Source organism: Plectropomus leopardus, chromosome 14 (genome assembly GCF_026936395.1).
Source record: "Plectropomus leopardus strain MGB_pleo_1.0 chromosome 14, ASM2693639v1, whole genome shotgun sequence".
In the NCBI taxonomy this organism is placed as follows: domain Eukaryota; kingdom Metazoa; phylum Chordata; class Actinopteri; order Perciformes; family Serranidae; genus Plectropomus; species Plectropomus leopardus.
The window spans coordinates 15,103,693-15,121,429 of record NC_142189.1 but is presented as its reverse complement, the minus strand read 5'-3'; the positions used below and the strand labels follow the sequence as shown (position 1 = coordinate 15,121,429).

At 40.3% G+C, this 17,737-nt stretch overlaps 1 protein-coding gene across 4 annotated transcripts in view; it reads left to right on the top strand.

The window, feature by feature from the left end:
- rps6ka1 (ribosomal protein S6 kinase a, polypeptide 1) overlaps positions 1-17,737 on the top strand; it is a 75,304-nt gene that overhangs the window by 4,968 nt on the left and 52,599 nt on the right. For 2 of the 4 annotated variants that reach the window (XM_042500186.2, XM_088087651.1), the window contains exons 1-2: positions 4,375-5,000; positions 15,784-15,828. In XM_042500186.2, coding sequence (XP_042356120.1) covers positions 4,938-5,000; positions 15,784-15,828 — 108 coding nt within the window. In that variant the 5' untranslated portion in view covers positions 4,375-4,937. Of the gene's footprint in view, positions 1-4,374; positions 5,001-15,783; positions 15,829-17,737 lie in introns of those variants that run through there. The other 2 variants (XM_088087650.1, XM_088087649.1) reach the window with 1 other exon arrangement.

Here is a 17,737-nt window from a genome sequence, read left to right as displayed (position 1 = left end):
TAATCTACTTTAGATGCATTTTAGCTTTACTCATCCCTATAATGGAGGCTAGGAAAGGTAAAGTGAATTAGGATCAAACACTTGTTAGTAAAGATGTTAAGATATATGCAGCAGCGGATCTTCCTACAGATGACATGGGCGGCTGCCAAATAACCATATAATGAGTAGGTGCATTAGCCTTTAACCTCTGCACTTATACTGGTGGTTTCTGAGCTGGACGGTGTATCAGTCTCTCGCTCAAAAATTTTAATAAAACAATGATACAGATAAGAGGACCAATATGTTTGAATTGAACATAACTGTTAGCAAACTAGTTCTTGCCATGATGGATGAGTGCCACACAATGATAAAGTTTTAGCTAGCTTACATGATTGCACAAGGGTAACATGGGTAACTGTTAGTCTATCACTGATGTTGTGTGCCTTAAATTCAAGTTTTGTAATAGGCTAATTTATCTTTATATACTGGATGCACCTCCTAGGGGTCATGGGCCCCCTGTTGAAGACCCAGGTGCTAGAGCACTGATGAGTATGGCGGAGTGGAGTGAATGTGGAGAGCATTAGATTAAGAGACAATGAAAAGGCAAAAGTCATCTGTAACACACTACAAAAAAAAAAAGAAAGAAATTTGCATACACCATTTTTAAAAAAAATATTATTATTTGTTGACTAAGTTATTTATTTGGTTGATTCTCCATTAACTCTTTTTTTCTAATAAATAAAATTATAATATTTGGGGGGTCCAGAGGAAGCTTGCCCAGAGCACTTAATGTGCCAGGTCCGTCACTGCCTGTATGAAAGTTAATTCCAACGTACACATACATACAGATACACTTTGTTGTCTTTAGGTGGTCCCACAGTTTCTGACATTTGAGGATTATGCATCTTATGTAAATTAACTTATTTTCACCCAATTTAATAAGTGGACTAATTAAGGAAATTCTCACTTTAAAGACATGAACACGTATTGGAATAAAATTAAATGCTGAAATGAAAGAAATTCAGACAACTGAATTCATGGGGCAGAAATAAAGAAACAATTATATAAAAATGAACAGATTGAAATGCTTCACAGTGTGACAGAGGCTGAGTAAAGTAACAGAAAGAAAGAAATCTGAGAAAAGCAGCAGTAATAAATGAACAGATTTCTAGATGCTGTCTCAGAGCTGGCTGCCACTTCACAACTGGAGTGTGCATGTATTTCCATTTTAACAGCTTTGTTTACTGCTGTGTTTACTTAGAGAGGAAGGAATATTGTACGTATGATTCATTGTTTCTTCCTCTGCGCACTCGGTATCACTCTCTATTGCCTCCACCTCTGCAGTTACAACTCACACTTAGAATGAGGTTAAACAGCAGTGTCTGCCTTCGCTTCACTTTATCTAATTTGCAGTGTGATGTTTGGGGACTAAATCTGCCATTTATTTAGTTGCAGCTTAGCGCACTTCACTCCTGCGTCAGCACACCAACAGTTCAGGATGGAGTTTTGCTCCATTACACATGCATGGCGAGCTAGACTGAGTCATATTACCCATGATGCTTCCTGTCTAGCTGAAGGCGGCGGGTGGTCGGGGTGTCCCTGGAGTCTCTGTGGCTGGATGGGAGACACCTCTGAGTCATCGCTGTGCTGTCACCTGTGATGTCACTGGAGCATCATGAATAAAAGAACAGATTCAGAGGTTACAGCTTAGCAATGAACTTCACATCCGGCAGCATGTCAACATGTCAATCAATATCAATGGACTTTCTGATCTGGTCACCAGTGACCTTCAGCTTACATTATATTGATTTTTTTTTGGTAAATTGTTGAAAAGAGCCTCAAAACCACCCCTTGTTCTCAGCCCTCTTGAGATGACTTCTCACCCTTCTGGATAATCCTCTATATTTTTTCCCATGAATTATTTTTATTACTCCCTTGACCTTCATCACGGGCTCAAACCAAACATATGAAATCCATCATGTCATCCAGGAGGAGCTATAAACAGTGAGAAATGTGAGCAGATATTGTCCTGCACAGAATGGAGAAGGGGAGTATGAGAGGGAAGAGGACAAGAGGTGAAGGGAAAAAAGACAAGCAATGGTCCATTGCACATCTGCACAAAATAACAAACACCAATATAGCATTATGAGGTGCCAGGAGTGTTCCCTCAGCAGCTGCTTATCCATCATCCAGACAAATCAATGGGTTAATGTGAGCTTTGGGAGGGCTGTGACTTTGAATATTACATGCAGTGTGAGTGTGATGGATAACCCTCCCCCTATGTGTGGTAATCTTACCTTCTGACCACTCATTGGTGGTATGCATTTATCATGAAATAAATTAGCTGTACATGGATCTTAAAATGGAAACAGACTATTTTCCAAGATAGTCTTGGTAACTGGCAACCGATAGCTATCGGGTAAAATAAAAGTGCTTTCCTTTTCCTGTTTTGGTTGTGCATTGGTTGTTGTGACATATACCCACCCTTTGGACAGAAGTACACAGTGAAAGTGAGGCTAATAGGGACCAACAGTGACACTGTCATTATTCTATAGCCATTATCTTGTGCAATCAACAGTCAGTTCACAATGATAACTTAAAGCACAATACTTATCTATTTTCCACCTTCAAGAACTCTCTTTATAGTTACTGGCTTCTCCTTCTCCTATGTGGAAATGTGGAGACAAAGGTGCCAACAAACAGGCATTAATATGCATCTGTTGTTCCCGTTTGCACTAGAAGCATCACTTCAGAATGATGGATCATGTAAACATGTTATATGTGCAGAAATACTGGCAAGCTATCTACAGAGACCAGCCTATGAATCAGTGACAGGGTCTTGCATGTTGACAGCTTGGATGCAAAAAGCAACAGATGTGTCAAGAACATTATATGTGAATACATCAAATGATTTCCGCTCCAGTTCAGATCTGTGTATTTTACCTGTCACAAAGCTCAGACTGGTATACGTGACATGATAAATAGACTTCATCATTGCAGCAGCAACATTTACATTCACAGTAGTTAACCCTTTGAACCTGGACTGACATCTCTTTTCTTGTGCTGCATTTAGATGCCTTTCACAAGTATTTAAACCTTTGAACCATGAGCAAATTGGTTTTATTTATTTAAAAAATATGGGAAAAATGTAATGAGCAACTTGGCAAGAAACACCTTGGAATTTGCAATTAGTAAAAATTAGTAGATTTAAATATATATTTTAGATAGGACTTTTTTAAAGAACTATATTTAAAATCAACATAATTATGTATTTTTGAATTATTTTAACTGAGTTATTATAATGTTAAGTAAGTAATTTCCATGTTTTTCTTTTAAACTTACCCTCTTTTTGCTTGTTTGGTTGACTTTTTTCTTTGCTTCTTGTTTGTTTTGTGTTGTGCTTGATATTCACGTAATTTTCTTCTTTCTTCCACTTTCTGTTGATTTCTTGGTCATTTATTCTTTAGTAGTACATTGCTTTCTTCCCATGTTTTTGAAAGAAATAAAGCCAATTTGCCCAGGCTCCAAAGGGTTAAACAACACATCCACCAAAAGACTACATCATGCCAATTCATTTTTCATTTTTGTTTCCACTAAATGCCATGGCTTTATTATCTTAATTTGCATCAAAAATGTATCCAATCCATCCACAGCGAGGCGGTTTGATGCTCTCCAGTTGCCAATAGTAACCAAACAGCCAAGAGCAAAATCCACTCGGCAGTGAATGAAGCAGAGAGGTGTTGGAGGGTGGAGGGGTGTATTATATCACTGAAGATTTTCAAGGACCATTACAAAAGCTGTTGTCAATGAAAAAAAGCTTGCTTCATCAATGTAACGTCCGGGCAGAATCAAACAGCACTGGTCACGACCCAAATTCTAGCCCCTTCTATTCTTTACATTGTTTTTTTTATTGTGGAATCAATGTTATGTAATTCTTCGCAAACAATGTATGTTGTTTTTAGACCCAGAGAAAGTGGTGATGTTGGTTTGCAGAGAACTAAATATACTGACATAAAATAAAAACAGTTTGGGGCAAGCAAACATGTAGAGTCAGTTGCACACTCTGTAGATTGGCCTGCATCTTTTGGGATCAGCCACATTATGCAGCCACATGGTGCTCTTTTGGCTGCCATTCATTCCCATTTATGAACTGTTTGACAGGTTTTCCTTTGAACATAGAGGATCTATGACTCCTCTGATGCACCTGCTGCACCACAAGCATCAGAGGGCCGTTCATGAAAAGCAGGCTCCCAGTGTGCATGACGTATTTGCAGTTTCACCCCTCCGCCAGATGATGGCACGATCAGACCTGGGCGGAACATAAGGAAAAAGGGGCAGGGCCAAATTCTGCAGGAGTCAGCCAATAACAGCTCGAGTTGGAAGCTGCTCGTACTACAGAGCCACACTGAGGTCTCTGCGCGCATCGCACACTGCCGGGAACCGGGAGAAATCACAGACACGCAGGGAGGAAGCCGTGGAAGATCTGATACGGCGTCGATTGCAAAGACAGCACGGACTCAGGTTAATTCCTTCAGGTGGCTTTAGACTCCCACACAGCTCCATTAAAGGATCACACTGATTTGGCTCTCCTCATCTCCTCTCACGCTTGTCAAATCCCGAGCAGCCACCGCGCGTAAGGACAAGAAGGTTTGTTTTTATGGTGTTTTCAGCTGGATTATCACGTTCAACAAGCACGCACAAGTGCCCAGCCGCCGCCAGATTCAAATCGAGGGATTACAATTGTTTGTAAAAGATCTTGGTTGCAGCGTCTGCATGCGCGTCTTCTCCTCCGAGCAGAAAGCAAAGTGCTGATAAATCCACTTCACTTGGACTTTTGGACCGGAGTAAAGGAGCTTTCTTGGTGAAGTGCACTTGACAGAAGCGGCATCGAGCATAAAAAAAAGAAAAGGGGGAGACCGAATTGAGCAGCTGAGAGGGAAACTGAAAATCCTGCGAAAATGCCTCTCGCTCAGATCGCGGAGCCATGGCCCACGATGGAACTAGTGCAGCTCGAAACAGAGGTAATGAGAGGTGAAATATGTCGACGCTGTTTTTGCATGCACTGTTTGAATACTTGAATTTATTCAGTTTGATTTGGGTTGGGTAAAACGCAAGATGTGCGGTTTTTTTGCACACATCAGCCCTCCATTCAAACTGTGCACTTTCTTAAAAGTTATTTTAGACTATAACCTACATACATAGCTGTGGGTGAGTAGACCTAATGAATAAATCATAGTTTATGTCCAGAGTTTTAACTTAAGTACGCATTTTAGTCGTCAAAATTTGATGAATAGGCTGTCTATGTCAGTGTGCCACAGCCCATTACAGGCTCTGTTTGTTTTAACCAGTAGGGAAATGTTTCATCATGACCTGTTCATGTTAGAGTTTTTATTTGGCCCCAGAAGTGGCTTTCAGAGCTCAATTTAGCAATGGTTCACTTTCTAGTCTTCCACTGGAGCTTTTGAGCAACTCCATTTCAAAGCTCAGTGCCAGAGAGAATAACAGGCTGTGATCTGAAGGAAATGTACTGGCTCATCCTCACTGTCTGTCACCTGTTAAGTGAATTAAAGTCTTCTCACACATGGCATCACAGAAAGAAAGGCCAGGTACAAACTCTAATCAGCTCATGTGGATCAATCAAGTTAGTGGTGCATTTAAAATGTATAAATGTGCAACCATAAGTTCTGTTATTAAGGTTGCAGAATTAAGCATATATTTTTTTCTTTCTCTTAATTTCAGTTTAATTCACACCAGCACTCAGGGGCGTAGCATTAAATTCTGGGCCCTATGCATAAGCAGTCTCTATGGGCCCCCGACCCTTCCTCTTTGATCCATGTCTCTCTCACGTACCTTTTGATTTTTTCTTCTTTTATCCTTTCTTTCTTTCCTCTGTTTTTCCTCCCTAAATTTCCTTTCTCTGGGAAAGGCATGACAGTGTACGTGATGCTCCAACAGCAAAAGCATTCACTCTTCGGGTTGGGTGCAGAAACCCAGTGCCAATATGGCACTGATTCGTGTACGACTGTTACCTAATTTCATTGCCAGATTGTGTGTGTAGCAAGAAAGAGAGAGTGAGCGATCATGTGTGTGTGAACCAGTGACAGTGAGGCTGTAGTGACCAGAGAAGAGAGTAGAAAGTAAAAAGTAGCAGTGCAGTGTGTGAACAGTTTGCGCTATTTGAAGATGAAAAACCCAAACATTACCCATCCCTACTCACTCAGCTTTAGGGAGCGGACTAAACCGTCTTGTGCCTTTAGGGGTCAGAAGGGCCGTCCAGAGCTTCTACTGTTCTGTGTAAGTTCAGTCTCTTAACCGATTAATTCAGACAATTTGAATCTAGCTATGACATTAATTACGTAGAAACAAAAAAACTGCAAACAAAACCAAACTTTTCATACTTGTGCCAGTCTCATGCATTAACAGTGCGTGTGTTTCCTCTATGGAGTTTTAATTAAATATGCCCTGTGAGAAGAATCTGATTACTACACAGCAGGTATGACACATGAGAGAGAGAGAAAGAGAGAGAGGGATATTTGCAGCTGAGTGTTGTCCAGACTCCTGTTATTGTGATGTAGCATCATTATTCATGAACTCTTCAACTGCCTCTTGAACAGACTGGTTGCTTAGTGAATATGTCACCATCACATTGTGGTTGTGATGAGCAGATAAGAGCTGCGTGGAAGCAACCGCGGTATAAAAACAATTACTTACTGTTTAACCTGCTTGTGATATGATCTCCATAGAGTCGTTCAGCTGCAAGAAAACCCTATTTTGAATTAGTTGGTCAATTAACCAGGTGTAGCAATCCTGTGACGCTTATGTTGTATGCATGTGATCTCATTGATGAATAGCTCTGCATGCAATATTACACAGTGTCCTCCATCAGCTTTACGAAAGAGCAGTCTGATATTGAATCAGGCCTCTGATTTGATGATGAAGCTAAGGAAATAATTTGCAAGAATTTAGAGGAAAAATGATTATTCTCACAACCAGACTTGAGGCCTAATTCATGAAAGACGAAGTCATGAATCTGGACTCATTAAGATATGCAATTAATCAGAAGTGTACAGCCACTACTGAGGATACGGACACTATTTGTTTTGCACTTGCAGATAAAGTTAATTGTATAGAGCAGACGAGTGTTATTAATGATGCTAGTGATAATGAAAAACTGCACATAATACAGAAAGCAGCACTTTTAGGAACGCGTCATCCTGGCTTAGGTTGTCCCGCAGACTCCACTATTTACAGAATCGTGCAGCATATGAGTTGGCTGAGCAGCATATCACAGCTGAACAGATGGTGATGCCGAGTCTGTGAAGAGTGCTAAGTTTAATACTGCAAAAAAATACCCTTCTATTGGTACGTGCAATGGTCACAAGTCTTTGATAAGCAAATTTGTGAGATCGTGGTTAAAAATAGAGTATGTGTGTGTAAATATTAGCCCATAAATATATATCATAAAGAGGAATCATGTTTTGGTTTTGCGTGTCAGCATCAACTCGCTGACCTCCAGTATCTGTAATTGATTTGATTGCACCAGTCACTGCCCGTCAGAGCGGGATCTGTGCCATTTATATCGTCACCAACCTGCCAGCCAGCTGCACACTTTGGGTCCTGATGGCAGAGTGAAACGGCTCGGGGCTCAGATTGATTGAGCAGAAAGAACGAGTGAGACTGGAGGCCATGCCAGCGAACATGTTGGGAGAGTCAAACAGGATGCACAGCCATGGGTGTGCTCGTCATGTAGACAGATGGGACAGACACAGAGACTTTGGCTGCTTTGGAAAAAAAGGATGGGAAAAAAGTATCATAAAGACACCATTCTTATCTGAATTTGAGTAGCTATGATATGGCAGCTGATGAGAAGTCTGTTTCTCCATCGCTCATTATGTGAGTGTTTGGAATGTGTCATGAATGGGAAACTAGATTTACTTGCTTTTGTGCTCAAAGCTGTCACAAAAAGTAAGCACTTAAAATTGTGCAAAGAGACCTTTTCAAAATATTTGGTTGATTGAGGCCTTTTATTCATCACCAAGCCATGCCTGTTATGAATTAACTTCACAGTGAATCATCTCTGATAAAAGCACTTCAACAAATCAAGCCCATCCTGTCCCAGTTGAATCACTACCACCTGCATAAGCCACTGTCATTACTAGGTTTGTGAATGTCCTCCTCTAAAATCCCTGAATCATGCTTCTGTCAGCGTTCAGTTATTGCAGATTTCCTCTAAAAAAAAAAAAAAGGATTTATCTTTCTTTTGAGCTATTTGACTCTTCATAAGAAATCACTCAGGTGCCAACACTGAAACGTTATACTTTTGATAAACCATTTCATAGATTCACACAGGTGATCTTGAAACCATGGAGAGAGTTCAGCTATATCGGGATGCAAACTGTAGCTTAAAGGGACATTTCAGATTGTTTTAAGTGGCTTTGTATGAGGTAGTTATCCATGATCAGTGTATCACCTACAGTACATGGTATTCAGGGCACTCCAGTTTGGAGATGCAGGCAGAGGTACCAGCACAGAAGCTAAGTTATGTACTGCTTTGGATGAGGACAGCAGAAACATTTACTTTAGCCAGACTATTTTTATCACTTTACCTTGCTCTCCAACAGCAATTTCTGGTGCGGATCTGAATTTGTTACATTGCTCTTTTCAAAGCCAGCTTCTGTCGACAGGAACAATAATTTTACTTTGCAGAACACAGGAGCTGCTGATCTACTGTTGCCTTGATAGTGAAGTTTGTTTTTGTTATTGTATGACAAAGGTAAATCTGAATTTAAGATTTAAAATGCCAAAGTCAAACTGAATCATCCCGTTTATCCCTTGTTATCATTCTGTGTCCTCTCTCTAAATTCTTGCGTGTCCATGAACACAGTGCAGGCAAAACTTGTGGTGAGTTATCTCAGCAGCAGTTTGAGTCCTGGGGTGAATAAGCGATCTGCAGCAGCTGCTGCAGAGTAAAAGCAAACTTTTAGACCAAGCTCAATGAACAGTTAAGTTTCACTATCACTGCGCCTGCTGTTCTTCTGCTCCGTCTGTGCCCAGAGTACACTCTGCGTGCTGGTATATAGTGTATGTACATTCTAATAGTGCTTTTAATGACCAGTTCAATTCCAAAAATATACACTTTGATGTGGCGGCAGATGTTTATAATCGTGGTGGGCTTTCATAAATAAATTATTGTGTTGGAAACCCTGACAGTGTACACTTAAACTGATATAACTTTTTTTGGGGGGCTTAAAATATGTTTGCTGCTGCCCCTGTCCACAGTAATATTACTTGCCTTCTGTGCTGGTACTCCTGCATCTCCAAACTGGAGTGCGCTGACTACCATCTGCTGTAGGTAATAAGTATCGATAAGTACTGCATAAAAACTCACTTAAAAACATCCAAATTATCCCTTTTGTGTAATCAAATATTTTAATTTTACATAGTGACAGAGGACCACCATTAATGGATTAAGTGTAAATTTCTAAAGTTCAACATCTCTGTTCACAAAAAGTACAAAAAACTCCAATAATTGGAGAAGTGACACATTTGTTGTATAACCAAGTCCTCAGTTCCTGTTACTCATGGTAGAAAATGCAGATTATTTTGCTCGCTCTCACTGCATCTTTGATGTGAATGTTTTTGTGCTTGTTTCTCAGCTTGATAAGACACTTTTGGCTGGCTTAGTTTTGTGGTTGCAACCTGTGTTTTGTTCAGAATGGTTGTTTGGCTGCCACTCTCCACAATGGCCATTGTTTCATCGCAATTTTATCCCCCAATTCTATTGAGCTCATTCTCAAATGCATCATTTTCTCTGTCAGCCTCTCTTTTCTCTGCTTCGACTACTTCTTAAGTTGCTATTCACTTTTACAACCCCGCTCCCAATTGAAATTAACTACCTGGTTTGGATAAAATTGTATTTCAGTTCGCAATTTGGTCCTCCTATTGAGACTTCAAGTCTTATAAATCCATTGTCACATACAATTCTTTTACCCTCTTCATATTTTTCAGAGGGGAATTCTGTTCTCTTGAATAGATAAAACAGAGAAAACAAAAAAAAAAATTATAAAGGAGAACTGCATGAACTGAGACTAAAGCAGACTTGCACAATACTCAAGAGTGGAGAGAGAAAGATTTTTTTCTGTCATTACGCAACAGGCCATGTAGAGGAGAACGGAGGGTTAACATACGGAATGTGTGCCATGTTTGTGAGCCAGGCGTGGTCAGCAGTGCACACTTGAGGACTTGTTTAGTTCACATTTGTGCTTTGCTCCGTGTGTGCGTACATACACGCAGGCTTAGCTGCGGCTAATCTGGGTGTGACCTGTTGGAACACCTGAGCAGGGCTCTGGGAGTGGAGCAGAGCTGGGTGGGCATGTGATAACAAAACGCTCAGCTCTATAGGTGCTCTGAGAAAATGAGTCGTCATTACTTTTGACTTAGGAATTTTAGGTTTAACCCTTTGGACCCCAAGCAAATTGGCTTGATTTCTTTTAAAAACATGGGAAGAGGGCCATGAGCAAAAAAAGAAGAAATTACCCAAAAAGTTGCAAGAAATTAGTTTAAAAGTACAAAAAAACCCCCTGAAAATCAGTTTGAAAAATGAATTAATATAAATAAAATTTAAAAAAAAGTAAAAAGCAAACAAGGAAATACCCTTAAAATGAGCTTTAAAAAAAGAAAAAATCAACAACGTAATTTTACATATGTAAAAAATCTTTCTTTTTTTTCTTTTTTCCCTAGACATTTTTTCCTAACTTTAAAAAAAATAATTTTCTAAATCTACTATTTTATGCAATTTGCAGAACATTTCTTACAGAGTTGCTCATTGCCTCTTTTCCCATCTTTTTTAAAGAAATCTCACCAATGAACTCAGGGTTCAGAGGGTTCACAGGCATCAAGCAGCACAAGAAAAGTGATGCCGCTCCAGGTTTCAAAGTGTTAACCTGTTGGTGAAGCCAGCCACCAGTAGGCAAAAGTGCAGATTTGGTGCTCTTAAAGTCTCATTTTGTTCTCCCTTCACTTAATAGTTACTGACATTAGGAGGAAGCCTTTATCACACACTAAAAAGGACCACTAGAAATAGCTTCTGTCCATTTTCTTGCATTGACCAGAACAGGACATGAGTAATGTGACCTGCTGTCAAAACTCGCTGGCAGGTGAGATTACGAGGAGTGTAGTCAGATAAAATCACAGGCGCAGACAAAAGAACGCTTATTGTATTTCTTAGTTGCCTAGTTACTGGGCAGCGCTGCTCTAATCACGCTGTTACACAGATCTGTCTCTCAAACACACACACACACTCAACGCTCTGAGATTGTGTACTTATCTAATCATATAGGAGCCCTGTGAGAAATTAAAAGTTTTGCCGTCTGGCTCTGGAAGGCTTAATAGGTTGGTTTGTAAATCTTTTTACGGCATGCTTGTGGCCTTTAAATTTCTTCGAGTGAACGTGTGTGCACCTTGTATCGTTTACCCATATGTGTGTTTTGCACAGCATGATTCATGCGCTTCCTTACGATGTTTACTAAATCACGTTTGTTTCTTTGAGCAGATTTATGTGGCTTCTTGTGTGTGTGTATGTGCATGCCTGCGCTCTCATTGAGGAAGCCCAGGGGAGGGAAGGCACCATTAACTGGGCCACTTGGATCAGCCATGCAAAGCTAATGAGGTTGAAATGTGTTGAGCAGCAACGTCAGGCAGGCATTGCTGACCACACACACACACAGAGACAGTTGCACTCACACACTTAGGATTCCCACCATTGGTCTTCACGATATCAGGTTAAACAAAGCCCCCAACACACACCTCACTGAAGGAATATGTGATGAAAGAAAGAAGTAGGGCAATGCGATATGATAAAATATGTTGTCTGACAATAAAAAAAAAGTTGTATCACATCACATTATGCTATTTCGTTTACGTCATCTGATAACGCTTTGTGTCCATCCACATGGATGGAAAAAATTGGCAAAAATTGGCTGCAAACCATAGCAGCCGTTTTAGACTCTTTATATTTTATGAGACTGTCACAGCAGCGCATTACACACCCTCCATTGTTTATTTTCCACAATAAAAGACCAACCCAAATCACTTACCAGATCACAACCAAATCACTCGCAGAAATAGCTTACACAAGACACAGTTTCAGAGTTTACCAAGAAATGTTGTAGCTTCATTCGCTGATCTGTTTTAATTTGTTCTGTCTCTGTGCAGCACTGACGCTGAGTGTAGCTCTGGGTGCATGCAGACGTCGTTGTTTGTCGATCATTTCTGAATCTTGGTCACATCAGGAGAATCTCGACTACATCTCAATGCTGATAGGCTCGCGACACAGTGTCGTAAACATTTCTCATGTCTCATGTTCATGTCTTCATGTCCATAGCGTTGCTTTCAACACATCCATTGAGTCCATCATGCTGTGAATTCACATTTTTGTAAGTAAACTTGCCATGTGAAACTCTTGCATATTGTATGGTGTAAAAACACCATTAGTGATAATCGCTGAATGAGCTAGCTAGCTTGTTCCTATCAGACCCAAATGGTGCGCAATGCAGTAAAGTGAAGAGTAAAGTTTGCAAAACCAGCCTATAACTGATGTGAAATTGGACAAAAACATTCTCATTGGTTAACTGATAAATGATTAACTATTGACATCCCTAAAAGAAAGTAAAGCGTCAGAACGTGAAGTAGGAAGATTTCACTTTGAGATCAAATTTACACTATAAATAGCATAGCACAGTGTCCTCTCTCTTGGTTTCCTTTGAGATTACCACCCCTATAACACATCTGTGCTCGACTTCCAAACTGCACTTGGCCGCTTAATTGTTTCCATTTCTCCTGTCACCTCACATTACAGCTTTTATGACTGGCACAGTTTGGCTAAATTACATTGCCTCCCTTGAGATGATGATTAAAGTCCAACCAGATGAACTGTTGGTCTGTAAAAATGCCTAGCGTTGTAGCACCCATCCAATTTATGGCTGCTGGTTTGTTGCTCAAGTGAAACTCTGAGCAGGAAATAAAGAAGTGCATCCAGTTGCCAAACACTTCCAATCTCTCAGCACAGACTATGTGTTGCAAGATATTACAGCAACAGTAAATTAGATCCACAGTCCGTGTTCCTTCTCTTCGGATGATCTGTTTTTTTCTCCAGTATACAAGAGCTTAGCAGAGCCGCTCTTTTGTCCCTGCCTGTGCTTCCTTTACGTCTCACGCTGTATACCCTCTCTGTTTGGTTGTTAAGGCCACTTGTCATTGTGTTGACTGCTTGTCGTATTTTGTGCAGTCTAAAGGAAGAGGAAGAGGGAAGGCATGGAGGAAGTGAGGAAACTCAGGGTCGCCCCTCTGTTATGGAAAACAAAGCAAAAAGCGGAAAAGAGTGGGGAGTGGTTATTCAGGGTGTTCTCACTTGGCCAGAATATTTGACCCTATTTAAGTGTTTCTTTGATCATTTGACAGGGTTATCATCATAGATTTATTGTCACATGTTTCAGAGGTATAACACTATAACAATCAAAGGCCTCTCCACCCATTTCACATGTTAAGGTCAATGTGCAGTTCACGGGAGCAGTCGCCTGTGAAAACGATTGTGTTGTAGTGTTATGTGGCTCTAGGAAAAATACACACTTGGGTAACCACGATTTGAGCTTGATGGATACACATTTCTAACAGCAAGTCTGTGTTACAATCTGGAGGAATGAAGTTTGAAAGTCATGGCCACTACAAGGCGAGGAGATCTGATGAGTGGCGCTAATAAGTTGCATTGTGGGAAGAGTAGGATCCTGTGGTTTTGGAGCTTGACCCACGTCATGAGATTAACAGTCAGAATATCTTAAAATCTCCTGCTTTGATTTTTGACCTTTCTCTATTGTTTTTAATGTCTTAGAAGCCATATTTTATATGAATGGTTAATAAGAGACACATTTATAGTTTTATAACTGGTCCAAAATAGACGGAAATAAACCAGGCAACAGAGCACTTTGTTGATCCCATTGTACCATGAAAGTAAACTGTCTGAATTTGGGTTTATATATGTTTTTTTGTTTCTTGTTTAAAAATAAAAAATGTCCTGCAAAATCTCTAATTTAACACCACATTTGATAATTTATGAATCCATGAATAAACAACTATGGTGATAATACAGGTCACAATGTTACACTCTGAACCAATAACTACATGACTTCCAATATGTGGTTGAGTTAGATTGTAAATTGAAAATTATTGAAATGAACTTTAAATTTCAAAAGCATTGAAGGGTCTTACCTGGATGCGTCTGAAAAGAAAAAGCAAAGAAAAAAAGCACAACGTTTCAAGACAGCATGGCTTACCTTAGTGCTGTGGCCACTGTCAGAGTCAGAGATGAGGGGAAAAAACAATACAAGTGGAAAATCCTCTTGTCTCACTGAAGTCAGCAGTGTGGCAACATTTTCCCTTGCCCAAGAGTTATGTAAACAGTCAAACAATGCATTGCTGACAAAATCAAATCGAATTGTGACCTCACATCAAATTGTGGATTTGGAGAATCATGACACTGCAAGTTGAAATGGCCCCAGGATTTGATTCCCTGACCTCACTTTACATTTTTTACAGTGAAGCAAGCTCTTGGGCCAAACAACCTGAGCTCCGGAGGAAAAAGTTAAATCCAAAAATAAGCTCTCCTGAAGTCCAAAAGTCAAGTTCTGTGATCTTCACACAAAAAAAGTCCTTTTTTAATGTGTAAATATCATATGTCAGCCAGACCAGTGATCCACATTTTTTTAATCTGAGGTACCCCTACAGCCCCATAGGATGATCTCATGGGCCCCTTCATCAGTTCCCACTGCCTTTTCCAAATAACACTGTTTATTTTGAAAAAGTGGATATTGGTAATTTTTCATTCAAGTAAATTCTCAATATTTTGGTAGGTTTTGACAGCAATAACACTACTATTTGGAGTGTTTTAACTGTGATCCATTATTTTTAGCTCGTCATTTGAGCTGTTTAGTCTATTAATTCTTATTAATTACTTTTAGCTACCTCTTCTGTTCTCTCTTACTAACTACTTTTTACACAACTGCAACACACAATGTTCAGATTACCACTGACTTTGTATGTGTATGTATTCTTTAAATCAAATCATAATTTCTATTTTTTCCAAGTTAGTCAAACTACTCTACAATCTTTCCACATACTCCCAGGCAACAGCATAAGTGCTCCATCAGGGGCACAAGTACCCCTGATTGGGAATCGGAGACAACCCATCTTCCTCTGTGACTTCCATGGGCAGTAACAAGTGATCCTAATTTGACTTGACATCTCATGGCCCCTGCTTTTCATCACAGGTGTCTCACACTGTCCCCTCTGTCCTCTGCTTGTTATTCTCCTAGTTGTTGTCAACAGAAAGTAATGCACTTCTAATCATGTAATCTGACTTAAATCCTGCTGTATGTTCAAAGTTAGTCCCCCACTTCTGCTGTATGAACGTGTTGATTTAAGCCTTAGATGAGCTATTGTTTTACAAATAACAATGATTACCTGTTTCTGCAAGGCTTACCTTCTGGGGTTTGGTGAACGGTGGAACAGTGTGCATTTGTGTGTGTCAGCCCTGGATTATTAGGTTTGCCAGCAGAGGAGCAAAGTGCTGGATACAGTGGACAGTTGCCACCCACGCAGTCTTGCAAATATTCTCTTGTATCTCTCTCTCTGTCTTTCTGTGTCTGCCTTCTTTACACACACGCGCGCGCACACACACACACACACACACACACAACTGATATATGCACTGTCACACACTCTGACTGTTTCTTACATCTGCTTTTTTGACAGAATGGGCAGAGCACTGCTGAGGACGGAGTCACGCCTGCTGTCAAGGTACCTGGCATCTTTGGAACACACACACACACACACACACAAATGCAAAAACACACTCTCTTACACACACTCGCACACAAACACAAATGTGACTCAGTATTCATGCAGCTTAAAATCCAATAAATTAGAGTGAGGACTTGGACGCGCTGCACAGAATTCTTTGGCTTTTGTTTGTGCTTTTCTGTGAAGGCGAGCAGCAGAAGGCGAAATTCCATGAAAGGGCAAATTCTTGTGTGAATCTTCATTTTTTGGCCCTCTCTACTAAAAGAGGAAAAGAGAGCTGTCATGCTCTGACTCAAGTGTTTGCGCAAATCTGTGACTGTGCGTTGATTTATTCATTTTGCAATTGCATTGACAGCCCTCAGAGGGCATTAGCTGGCTGGAGTTTAATGTGTTGAATACTGTCTGAGTGGGGCTGATCGAGCGACTGTCCGGTTATAGTGATGTGTCTGTGTCGATATATAATAGGACCACGGTGTTTCACATTCTGCATGTCCTCATGTGTCCCGTTAACAAATACACACAAGCTGTACATCAATGAACACTGAGAAAGAATGACTCAGCCCTTTTCTGCCTCTTCACTGGCCTCTATGCTTTATTGTCCTGCTCTGAAACGTGATCATGTTTCTTCCTGTACACTGTTACAGTATTACAGTACTCTGCAGACTTGTAGCAGAGGACAAGAAAATGTTCCCTCTCGCTTAGCCTCTTTTTTTTCTTTCTGTTCTCACTCTCTCGAGGGGAATAGAGTCCAAAGAGCAATGTCGCCATTTCTCTCAGTTCAGAACAATGTGCTGTGACTGAGGGAGAGCTGAGGGCGCTGGATGAGAAAGAGGGGTTTCAGCCAAAGGAATCAGCACACAGGGGCCGCACCGGTCAAAGCCACCAATGTCTGATGGCAAGGGGAGCAAAAAAACCCACAGGCTTCACACAGGAGAACCGACAGTATGGTCAATATTATATAGAGATATTAATAAATAGAGGTGTAAATCACTAGTTTTATCACAATACAGTAATTTATCGAGTCTTTAGTTGATTATTAGGTATTTGTTGATTTCACAAAGTCTGCCATGGGGCCCGTGATCAATATGAGACGATATCATATGCCCATGTGACAAAATCGATAAGAGAAGTAGCTGCCACTCCTTTGTCCTTTGGTCACAAAAGATGAAAAAAAATTGTGTTAGCAGAATGAGATGCCCGGCCAGGTGCGCCGTGTTTCCTGCATTGCTGATGGCATGTTCTTTTTCTGTTGACCTGCCATTTCTCAGAAATCCAGTATATTTTCACACTGCTGATTCATTCTCAAGAGAACAATTATATCCTTGTCTTTTCCTGGCTGCTTACTATTATCTGTCTGGCACGGTTACACAGACATGCCATGGGAATTTCAAAATGAAGACGCATCTTAAAGGTGATGATATGGATTGATGTTTTCCTGTTGCATCAAGTATATTGGATCGTTAATCATTGATTGATACATAGATCCAGACTGATGGATTAGATGGATTTCTACAACCAGATGAATAAGGGTACATACGTGAATTACCAAATGTATGCAAAATCAATATAAAATAATAAAAAACAAAAAAAACCCCAACTTCTTGGTATCTTTAGTCTGGTTATCTGCAGATACAGCATACCAGCTCAAGTGCTCAGTTTTCCTAAAAACTCCCCTTGTGAGGTCTTTGGAATCGTTTTTCTGCAAGGTAACATGAGACCAGAGATTGCTGTGTCACTAACAGAGTTAGCAACTTGTCACGACAGAACAAATGTGACTGAAAAAAGACGCTGGGAAAAGAAACTGGATTGGTTACATTGTGGCAAATACGTGATCCGCATAATACATTCAGTATTGGCTCTGATCCACATGCAGCGTATTGGATTGGTACATTCCCTAATCATATCA